Source organism: Copidosoma floridanum, unplaced genomic scaffold (assembly GCF_036245765.1).
Source record: "Copidosoma floridanum isolate Cflo_tuat_1 unplaced genomic scaffold, Cflo_Japanese_pri ptg000011l, whole genome shotgun sequence".
In the NCBI taxonomy this organism is placed as follows: domain Eukaryota; kingdom Metazoa; phylum Arthropoda; class Insecta; order Hymenoptera; family Encyrtidae; genus Copidosoma; species Copidosoma floridanum.
In genome coordinates, this window is record NW_028321888.1 from 10,238,457 (window position 1) to 10,251,025 (window position 12,569).

Consider the following 12,569-nt stretch of genomic DNA (forward strand, 5'->3'; position numbering starts at 1 on the left):
CGTAATGTTTTCTCGGTAAGTTACAATAAAAATCAAGCTTAATTAAATCTAAAAAACTATTTACTTATGCTTGAATGTGTTATCGGTGACATAACGTTTAACGAATTAAAATGTATTTATTGACACGCTTAACTATTTCAAGAATAAGAGTAGCGAATGAGTTTTAAGTAGAAGTCATTTTGTTTTTAACAAGTAAACTGTAATTTTTTTTTGTATTAAATTAATATTAAGAGATTGAAGTACAGTACATTACGTTTCTAGGGCACAAAGTAAAAACATAAGCGCCCGAAAGGCGTGGTTGTTGTATGTTGGTGCTCGAGTTGTGTATAATGTTTTTCTTACCAAGGGCGGAAAGTGCAATTTTGTACCCGTGGGCACACTTTGCGCCCAGTAAATCACTTTGGACCTGGAGGGCGCAAAAAACTTGTTTGTTCGTGGGCCAAAAGTGATGACAAGGGTGTAAAGTATGGCCCGAGGGCTCAAAGTTACAGTTGCACTCTGTGGCCATGATAACAAATGGTAGTTTTCGTTTGATAAGTGCCATCGTCTTCGGGGCTATTTTGCGGCCTGAGGGACCTGCAAAGTAGGGCTCGAGGAGCGTAATGTAGCCAAGGAGCGATGGTGCTTATGTGGCGAATCCTATTTTTCTTACCGAGGGGACACCCGACCGTCAAAAACGCCTGAGGTCAAAAAGATCATTTTCTTACATTTTTATTTACCATTTCATTTTCAATTTGTAAATTACTTGACTGTTTTAAAATAATAGATGTAATGACCTTTCTATAAATGTTTATTAATTTTAAAAGTAATTGATTTAAGAAATCGATATAAACAGTTTTTTTGTTGCATACAATAAGATTACGGAAGTAATGTATTCCTGGTAAGTACAAAAGTAAGTTAGGCTTAATGAATTTTTAAATATAGTTTACTTGTACCTTAATGTTTAATCGGTGACATAACGTTTGACGAATTAAAAAGTAATTATTGATACGTTCAGCTATTTTAAGAATTAGAGCAGGGTATAATTTTTAAGTAGAAGTCATTGTTTTTTTAATAAGTACATTGTTTACCTTACATTTTTTTCTCTTTAATTAATAGTAAGAGTTTGAAGAATGTTGGTTTTTTTATTTGCAGTATCCTTTTTATTTTCTTAAAAGCTTCTGATTATTGTAAAATAATGGGTACAACTAATCTAAAAATATTTACTATCGTACTAACTACTTAGATTCCAAAAATGTAACATAAAGAACAGTTTTTTTTTTATATGTACGAAAAGATAATGGAAGTAATGTATTTTTATAATTATCTTAAAAATGAGTCAAGCTTAATGAATTACTAAGAATTATTTACAAAGACTTTAACGTCCCATTACTAGTCTAATGACGATTTTTATTTATTTTTTCAAGTATCAGGTCGTTTTTGTTTTGGCTGTTAGGGTACAAGTATATTTTAATTTATTGTTTTTTATTTATATTTAAGTATATTATCAAACTATCGAAGCCATCATTAATTTGTATAATCTGTACAATTAACATGTCCATGGCCCGAAAGATTTTTCAATCTTATGTTTTCCAGCAGAGAAAAAATTGGTCATTCTCGTACAGAATTTTTTAAAGAATACAGAAAAAATAGTTTTGTCCAAATCAAAAGTTGGCTTCATTTATTTATTTAACAATTTCTGAAAAAATGTCAAATTTTATTTATTTTTTTGCCTAAATCTCCGCTTCTATTGCACCAAGAGAAATTTTTCGACACACAATCTCTGTGTCATAAAATATAAAATAGATACTGCTGCAAATTCATCATTAATTGTTAATAACATGTGAATGGCAAAAAAGTGCGAAAAAAATTTTTTATACCTAAAAACTCTAGATTGACGTAAAAAAACTATCATGTTACTTTGAACATAACCGTAAGAAAATATAGATACTAAGTTGCATAACAAATAGCTATTAGTAAAATTGCAAAATAATAGTTAATTTTTTGTTAATTAATTTTTTAAAGTGAAATTTGAAAGTGATGTTACAAACTTCACGGTCAATTTATCGGTATTTCGCTTCGATAAAAAAATTGTATTCAATGTTAGTACTGATAAAAAATAAATAAAAATCAATTTTTGCGAATTTTGACCTTTTGCCAGCAAAAATTGTATTTTGCAACTCAAACAATTACAAATATCTCAGCCCATTTAGCATACTTTCTTTCCTAACAATGCTCTAAGCTCACTTTAAAGCTGAGATATAAGAAATTGGTGTTTTTTTGCAATAACGGACTAATCATTAAATTTTTAATTGCGAAAAAAATTTGTGTATCATCCTCATGTATTTCTGCATGACACTGCATGCTATCTGTACCCTTCTCTTGCGACTAAGTGGCCGACCGGTTACAGTGCGCATGGGGCAAAATACGGGCTGTGGCTGGCGTTTGAATTTCAATAAGTATTGTTTTACATAACTATACAGTTAAAAACGTAGTATTGATTCGAATCGAATCAGCTCATCATCAGCTAAAATGATGTTCTACGAGACATTTTACTTTTGTAGTCCTCTAACTGAACCATATGGTTACTGCTATCAACGGTAAGGTATGCGATGTATGATCAATAAATATTACCGTGGCACTTGCACACCCGTTGCATCCTCGAGCGCACGGCCCGTCTTCCAGCCTCGCTATCGTGCTTCCGCATGAGGAGTCCAGCCAGGCTGTCGGGACCACCAATCGCGTCCTCTTTGACTGGCTCTTCGCTCGCTTCTAGCCATTCGCGGGAGAACTTTTCTCCAAAGTGTATGTCCTGTTAAAAAAAAGCGCACATAAGTATATACTGATATGTATAGATACGGTATCAATCAGGATGGTTTTACTCAATGAGCTTCTAGACTGTACCCGAGTTACAATAACGTAGCAACGTTGGTGCTAAACAGTAATTTAAAAACTCAAAAGAATCTTTAACTTGTGCTCTGGTAGAGTACAACATGCTAAACTGACCAAAAGTCGTATGAACGAAACTGTTTGAAGGAACGCTGGATACTTACTTTTACGTCTAAAATAAAACCACGTGAAAACATTTTTTTCAAAGTATAGTTTTCTTTAACCCATTTTTTACGGTATCCTACGTGTACATGTACATTTACAAAATCTAAAGACGACTTTACTCAAGCAGTCACTGCTGCATATCTCGAGGCTTTTTAATGTACGTAACGAGCGTCATTTCCATCAGATATAGCAGTACCCTATTGGCTTTATGTGTATGTACCCTATATTAAAGATGTCATCCATGCGAAATACAAAAATTGTCCCCTGTACTACGCGTTGACGCTACTATAACAATGTTTGTTCTCGCTTATCGCCAGTTACCCTCGTTTTCACCCTGTTTCCTTTTCTTTCTTAACTCGGTCCCTTTTATATCAGTAGGTAGTAGAATCTTTTTATTTTCTTGCACCAATTTGCACGCTCTGGCGTTACCATTTTCTGGATGGATGAAATTGTACCTCGTTTGCACAGAAGAGAAGCAATTTCACGAGCTACAACAGGTGCAAAGTGATTGCTGTTCGGACTGGAAGACATAAAAATTGTACCTTTCATAACCGAATCATCCTCTTTTACCGCCTAAGCGAAGATATACGGAATATATCACCACAGTCGTTTTGATTTCAGTATAATTAATTTGTTACGATAAACTGTGCTTCTTTCCACACGATGAATGACAATGACCCAATGTTCGTTATATAAACAAGCGGCTAAATTTATACAAAACGTTACATCTTGCATGTAAGTCACGATCAATTCACGAACTGCCATGAGCAATTTTAACATGAGGATTTTAGTTGGAGATCATTTTCTTATAGTTTAATGTAATATCCAAGTAGATTTTATACATTGTCACCAAATGTCAAATAATATTACGTACCACAAAATAATTTGTCAGCCATTTTAAAACGTTTTCGTTGTATTTTATGTTTAGTACGACACCATAGACGAAAATGCCAAATACAAAAAAGTTTATTTTGATAAGACTTATATTAAACATGTGATTCGCAAATGACACGAAAAAATGTATATATATTAAACGATTTTTAAAATTTTTTAAAACGATTTATTTTTTTTTAATGTTAGGACGACAATATCTATAAAAATGGTCAATACAAAAAAGTGTATTTTTGTACGTGATCTACGACTTATGTACTCAACATTTTATCTACAAACGTAATGTAGAAAAGTTATAGATTTTTACCATTTACAGTATATATTATACTGGCGGGTTACAACAAAAATTGATTACGTACACACATGTGATACATACATACATACATACATACACTATGTGAGCGACTCGGATCGCCTTTATACTGTGGGTTCTAAATTTCTTTTACGTCAAACATGGACGATTTATAAATGGTTCGCTATTTGGTACTGACAAAAATATATAAGAAACTTCCATTCATTGATCGCGCCTAAAAAGCAGAAAATAATGAACGAGCACACAGATATATATATATATACACGTGCGTGCGTGTGTGTGTGTGTGTGATCTGTAGAATATTTCCAAATAAAATCTGACTGAGTAATGTTTGATTGTCTTGGGTCTCTGAACTGAGACACCGGTAGGCTATCTAAGCTCTGTAAATAATTTTTTACACCTTTAATTGTAGAAAAATCGATGTATTGCCTATAGATCTGGACTGGGTGTCTACATATAATCACCAGAACTAACTCCTGCACACCTTGTTCACGTTGTCAAGGCAGGAGAGAAACAGTTGATCGATCAGAAAAATCAGCAACGAAGACAATCGGCGAGTGACCAACGGTCAACCATCCAAGTACTAATCGCACCAAATACTATTGAATATACCTCGTTGATCGACGAAGCTGCAATTTTACCGGTATGCCACCATGACCGTTCAAAGTACGGTGATAACGATCTCGAATTTTCACCACATGTGTAGATTATTCTACGTCGATCATTTATCGTACATTGACAAATTGCTAGATGGATATAAAGTCGCCCAAGTAAAAGTAAGGGTTCTAAAAGTGGAAGTGACATCTACAGCCACGTATAACAAGGATAAACAAAAAAAAAAAAAAAAAAAAAAAATGCCAGAGTTTCGTTCAACCGAGGAAAAAAAAAATCGAGGAGAACAGAGTAAAACGGATGCGTTTTGCGTGAACAGATGACCCCTTGTAGACATCACGAGCTTACAAGGAGATTAAGGGGCCTAAGCTTGTTAAGTTACGACGTGCCCTCTCCCTGCCTTCGGCCTCCCTCTTAACTCGGGACCGATCGTCGGCCATCAGATGAACTGAACGCACATATAGAGAAAGCAAAAGAAAGCACCTTGGATAAGTATACCTTCGCCTGTCAACGACAACCGAAGCCCATTGCACAATCCACGGGTCAAGTATATATTACATATTTGTATGGTATACGTATGCATAAAATATACCCACACAGAGTTAACTAGCTCGTTCGGTTCCCGTGATGCCTTTTTCTCGCATTTCTTCTCCTTTTACCTTAACATGTGTATCTAAACCACCACCAAACCAGCTCAGTGCGCATTGCATGCAGATACTTTATATCCCTGCGGCTTCCGCCCCCTTGCCTTCACCGCGCCGTTCCACGAAAAGCGCGCTCTCCGGCATATACACATGTTTACGTTTACACACAATATTATAATGTATACGTGTACCCTCACGTGTGCACCGAACTGCTCTTTTGTTTCGGATTTCGAGGCAATTTTTTTTCAAGAATAACCGCACGATGACATGATTTGCTGAACGAAAGCTCGTCTTACGAGATTTAGTAATTATATCGCTGCTCACCGATACGTGCACCTTGTACGGTCATGGTTACACCTTTTTTCTTTTAATTTCTTGAGGTAGGACATTTTTTTTCTTCATTTTTTTATTTTTTTTATTTTAGGGAATCCTTTCAAATGCATCCGTTTTACATAGGTTTTCGATACTGATGGAATCATGTACACATTTTGACGAACATAACAATCAATTAGTGCCCACTCCAGTTTAACAAAGTTGATTCAACTCTTAAATTGTTTTTTCGCTTGATTATAAAAATTATGATAAGCAAACAATAATTGACTGACGTGATTCAAAAAGTAACCTTAATGGTGAAAATCTTTCTTATATTACTGTAAGGTCTAATTCCGTATGGACCAACTATTTGTTTTAAGGTAGTCGTTCACCTGAAACCCACCGATATTAATTGATTTTACAATAACAGCGATTTAATACAACTATTTGTGACTAAAATGTGTTTTATAGTAATGTTTAAAACATTACCTGTAGCTAAAACCATAACGATCTCGTGAAACTATAAAAAATTTTAAATGGTATTCGTGGCTACTATATAAATATACTGAAACATGGAAAAATACATTAAAATTAAAATATTTTCTAAGCGGTACAGGCAATTTAAAAGTTTTTTAATATAATATTTCTATAGCTATACGGAATAAGATATCAGTTTTTAAATAAAGTTGATTGTGCGATATTCTGTAATCGAATAAAATGCTCGTTTTCATTTCCACACCGCTGGATTTTCTACAATTTTAACAGGCAATTGATAATAGATAAAGGATTATGTGTTCAAAACTTAAAGACATTTCGTCAAGGTGTACTGAAAATTCAAAATTTTGATTCAAATTTTTTTCTAATGATAGTTACATAAGTAACAGCTATAGCAGTATATAAGCAAATCCCAGAAACTTTTTTTTCTGTTCCTGACAAAATATTTGATCAAATCACTATTTTCTTCTCACTCTTTCACTGTATTTTAATTCTATGGATATTTATATAGATAAAAAATCAAACACTAAGTATTAGATGGATTGTATTATTTCAGTACAGAACAATTAAGCGAAAAAAGTGTAAGAAGCGCTGAATTTTAGATTATTTTTTGAAAAATTATTTTCTTTGGTACGCTGTAACTTTTAGAGCATAGCTCTAAATGACCTAACATTTAGAACAGAGTTAATTTTTAATATACTTATGAAAAAACTTTCATGATTTTGGGTGTGCTCCGAATTCGAGGCTTGAAGTAGTACCTACATTTTTACTAAAAACGTATGTTTTGATATTTTGGCATGTCATGTTTCGAGCATTTGTTAAATCACCATTAAAAAATTTTTTTGTTAAACTACACTCAGTGTAGTTCAAACAAAAATAAAGTTATCTATGTTGTAATTTAAGGTGCTTCCCTACGTAAGCCAGAAATAAAATCATAATTACAAAAAGGTCTTGAACATAATTTTAAAAAATCCAAATTTTTGCTAGCACATCATGAATTTTCATAAAAACACCATAAAAAATACTGTTAATCACAAAGTTCAATGCAACAAACATACAGATAAATAGATCCAACGTATATGCAACACGTCAAAAAAGTTGGTTTTATCATGTAGAGTAAATAGTACTTTTATGTAAAGTTTTAAAGAAATTCTTATCTTTTCTGATAGCAATAAACAAAAATCATGCAAGAAATCTATTGTTCATAAAATTGACCAAATTTTTTCAAAAATATAGTCCAAACCAGAACGCATTTTTGTATTTGTTTCAACAATTGCATCTTAACCAAATTATACGATTCTGGTAAATTTTTAATCAGTGAATTACATTAAGATGTGGAAGTATACATAGAAAAAAAGTTATGCTTTCATTTATTCTTTTAAGCTATTTTATAGAACCGATAAAAGGCTAAGACATTTGCAAGTATTAAAATTTAATTATTTGTATGCATACATTTTCCAGAAAAATTGTAAATCCTAGTAGTCTAAAATTTTTGTTAACAAAAGTTTTAACGTTTAATGCCGTTTCGTTTGTCTTAAACAATTTGTTAAAAAATCAATTATCGCCAACACAAATAACAAAAAGATATTGCATGTGCCAGAGTATTTATCGTGATGAAAGTTTTAGATCTTGTTAATTATAATTAACGTGTTTTGCGGTCGATAAAAAAAAAAAATTTTTTTTTATGGTGAACGCTGTGAAAATGACTATTTATACAAAATAGTAAAAACTAAATAATTAATGTTTATTGTTAATGTGTCTTATAAAATTTCATAACTCCATCAGCAGGTTTTATAAAAAATGATAAATGATCAACTTGTTATTAACTCTGTAATTACATGTTTACGTCTTGTAATGAATATGCTTTATAAATTAAGCTAATTGTTATTAATATTCTAACATCAATAAAAAATAGCTAATCACTATGAAAAGGACCGTGCGGCAAATATTTCTTAGCAGCTTGGCCTGCGATAGTTGGTTGTCAAATAAAAATTATCCAATTGAAACCTTTATTGCACTGCGTGTCCCTTATCACGTTAAAAAAAATTTGTTTCTGTTTTACTTATTACAATAATCTTTATAGTATCTAAATTTTTAGTAATTTTTCAACTATTAGAGCTCTATCTCCATTGACTTAAACGATTATGTGAAGCTAAGAAATTCACAACTTTTTTTTAGTAACACTTCATGAAAAAAGTTTAAACTTTAAAAAGTCTAGACTTTTTCTTCTTTAAAGAAATAAATAATAAAAAAAAAATGTCTGAAACAAATTAAAAAAAAGTTTTTTTTTGTTTAAGCAATTGTTTATAACTTTTGGAGCATTTAGTATAAAAAAATGAGGATAAGTTTACTTGGTTACAAACTTTATGACAAGTAAAGACTTTACACCAAATTTCACGAGTATACTCTAAAATTAAGAAATTTTCATTGTTGCCTTAAATTAAAAAAATTTCTGAGATTTGCTCATACAAGCATAAAAAATTATCTGTATTTTAATATTTTGTCGTTACTATTTTTATGCTCCTACATCTTATTTTGGTTTGGGAGAATAACATATGGCGTTTTTCTATGATCTTTCATACATATTCATATGTACATCTACATTATTAATGCACATTACATGAATATATTATATTATACGTTAAAGCCTCATGCAGTCGTCAGAATAATTTTTGCTCTCTGCATGGGTATATATATATATATATATATATATATATATATATACACACGTTCTTATTATAATCACGATGATAAGCCACTTACATACTTATTTAATCATAACGTATTCACCTTCCATCACTACACTACAATACTGTACATAAAGCTATTATTCCCAGATTAAGATTTTAGAGACTCATTGAAGCAAATGATACATACATCAATCTTAATTAAAAAATTAAAAATCCAAAACAAAAATTATAATTTTGGATAGAAATACTAACCTCGCTGCATCCACCCCATTGCCAGTTGCTGGAATGCTGGCGCGTCCTCACGCGGTTGTCGCACGAGCAGTCGGTTAGCTCGCCTCTGGAGCAGGCTCGGGTCACGCTGTAGGCGACGCCGGCTGCTGATATCGCGTAGACGAAGGCTGCTTCACGGCTGTCTGCGCAGTTTTAACATCTTTTATAATATATTGAATGTATGGTTTTTTTTTTTTTTTGTTTTTTTTTCTATCGAGGTATAACTAATAAGATGATCATTATTTTCTCACTTTCCGACATGGCAATAAATCAACTCGAGAAGCTTAAGGAAGTTGCTACTGTACTTACTCACTAACATAACGCCACCAAAAATGTTATCGGTGCTCTCTGGACTAATGGTGCAATTCCATCGTGACAGTCTGAACTGATGTTGGCACTCCTCTATCGCCAGTCTTGCACCTGCCCTGACTGCCTGCAATAACACATCATCACCGTTAATATTACGATCGAATGATAGCTCCGGAAAAATTATACATTGTGTGTCTGTGCACAAGCAAAATCAATTGGCCTTATTTTTCGTTCACTCAATCATTTATTTATATTTGGCTTTCTTGTATTGCAAAAATAGTTTTGAAACAACGGAAGGTTGAAATGAAGAGTTTTTATCAAAAATTTGGAACCAGTGCATTCTTTAATGTACATACTATTGTAATACATTCGTTAAAAACGTGAGTAATATTAAAGTAGGGAATTTTTATCAAACAAATACAAATATACACTATACATCCATTACCTTCTTTTCTGGTTACGGATTGATATGGCAGATGAAAACAAATTTTTTAGGGGTGTTTTTTTTATATTTGAATGTTTATTGCACCTTTGGCAAGAAAAATAGCGTTCGTCACTAATGTGCATCAAGCCAGGGTGATTATATAGGTACAGTGATCGCCCTGGAGTAGACGCGAACCAGTGACGAAAACTACTATCTACACAGAATTATAAAAAATCTTGTACACGATTAATTCATGTGGGACGATTCCTGTTCTCGTGGTGATAGACTGGCACTCGTGGCCGATGTTAAATATCATTACTCCCCAAGCGGAAACTTTTTCTGTTATTTAGTAGCAAAAAAAATAAAAACTAATAACAATAATTTATAAAGTCCAGATTTGAGACTATCAAATATAGTTTAATAAGTGTTATTATTAGTTATTATTTTTTATTATTTTTTTTTCGTCATAACTGCCGTTACAGAAACATCGATAAAAGTAGTAACTAGACATAACTTTTATGGTTAATGATCACTATCTAATACTTGACTTTTCAGATCAATAAAAAACTAATAGCTATTAACAACTGTTAACAATAGATAATTTTTATTGTTTTATATTTTATATTAGATGGAAAAAATAATAATAAGAAATAATAAAAAACAATCTTTATAGGCACGGTTGTACTGTTTGATTTCGGGAACAAAAAAAATAACTCATAATCAGGATTAAAAAGTTCTAATACTAACTTGTAATAGACAATTACGAATACCAAATCTTATTACTTGTCTCAAATTCAGACATTAAAAGCTGTGATTATTTTTTTTTAATTTCTACTAATTTTTAAAAATAATTACCACCAATTATTGATTAATTTTTATTACCAATTATAATCAATATCGATTAATTTTTCATGAACTCTCAGAGAGCATGGAAATAATACGGCTTCTTGTAATAAATTACTTTAAAATACAAATATCAAAATAATTATTGTTAAGATTTAAAAAAAGTTAGCTTAAGATTGAGAGTCATAAGTTATTTACGAATTCAGAGCTTGTAAGCATAGAAATAAACAAATTTTTATTGAATATCACCATTTTTCATAGAAAGTGGACTATTGTTTGATTCGGTATATAATATTCCGTTAAATTCACGTATCCACCAATTCTTTTTCGTTTTCATTTACATTCTGCAATATTAAATTTAATAAACTGCTTAATCGACATTTTTGCAATCATAGAACCTTTTCTTTATCAATATCACACGTCAGTAAAAAACAAATCTGTTTTTTTATCCACTCTCCCCCTCCCATAACACAATAACTTAAGTTTTGAACAAACAAAATTAATCAAAAGAACACCTAAGATATGTACATCCACCCACATGCACACATATATACTAACAGAAATTTCTTTCCCAACAAGACATAATGACGTTTTGCATCACAAAAAACCTGTTTCGAAAGCTTCCTGCCCAAAAAAAAAAACCAGTATATAGATTTTTAAATCGGTCTAAAGAAAATGTTATTAACTACAATTCAAATTTTTTTTTTATTCTGCCAAATTTTGTGAATCATTTTTAATTGCAATCCCGAGTGCGCTCTTTTTTCCTCAAAAATTAGTAAAATACTGAGTGAGTATGTTTAAACTGTAAAAGTGATAAAAAACGCCAAATTATATATTTCAAACCTAGCTGGCCGTCACAATTTGATAATTCAGAAAAGTAATCAACGTAAAATACTAATAAATCAAATCAAGCAAGAAAAGAAATTTAGTACATACAAGTTGAAAGAGTTCAGAGCAAAATTCTTGGAAGAACAAATAACTATGGTTGACAAATTTTCCATAGTTGAAAATAAAAATTTTACGTCAAGTCTGGCGATCGCGTGAGAACTATTGTGTGTATATTCTAAGCTCACAGCATCGTAAATAGTGTTTAAAAAAACTTGTCACTGTGGTAAAAAGATCATTTACTTATTTTACGGATTTTCCCTCTGCATCTAACACTCTTGGGAATCCAGAACTGATGTAATTTTAAGTTATTCATCTGAAATTAAATACATACGAGGATTTTTTTTTTCTTTCGAGGGTTACGTCTTGAGGTTTTATCATTGAAAGGCACGTGAGAGTTGAAAATAAAATGAACCAGCGGCTCCTTTTTATACGGACGGTATATTTACGAGAAAGAGAGAGAGAGAGAGAGAGAGAGAGAGCAAGAGCTTAAAATTCCCAAACGTCGGTTTTATGGGCCATTTACGGCTTCCGCCACTCGGAGAGACGCCAGATTCAATTTTTCCTGATCGCGAGTCTCTTTGAAATGTTTGTACGGGAGAGCACACTACGTTGGCTTTATTGTTAGATTTTTTAAACATTGAGTTGTATACACCTCACTTGTTTGATGTTCCGATTTTGGGTCTGCTTGAGAATCTTAAAAGTGAGAACCAAATTTTTCAGTCCTCGTATTAAAGGCAATTGAAATTTCGTTTTTTGTTTATTTACTATTTTTTTAAAAAAGCATCCTGTCGATACTTACTGTGTCCTGCTGTATCACACATGTACCGATTTCGGGAACGGTATTA

At 31.9% G+C, this 12,569-nt stretch overlaps 1 protein-coding gene across 2 annotated transcripts in view; it reads right to left on the reverse strand.

The window, feature by feature from the left end:
* The window catches only part of LOC106639730 (protein Wnt-4), a 130,134-nt gene that overhangs the window by 13,425 nt on the left and 104,140 nt on the right, over positions 1-12,569 (reverse strand). For both annotated transcript variants that reach the window (XM_089590014.1, XM_089590013.1), the window contains exons 3-5: positions 9,570-9,693; positions 9,243-9,403; positions 2,614-2,791 (exon numbers count right to left, since the gene is read on the reverse strand). In XM_089590014.1, the coding sequence (XP_089446140.1) occupies positions 2,614-2,791; positions 9,243-9,403; positions 9,570-9,693 (463 nt within the window). The remainder of the gene's footprint in view (positions 1-2,613; positions 2,792-9,242; positions 9,404-9,569; positions 9,694-12,569) is intronic.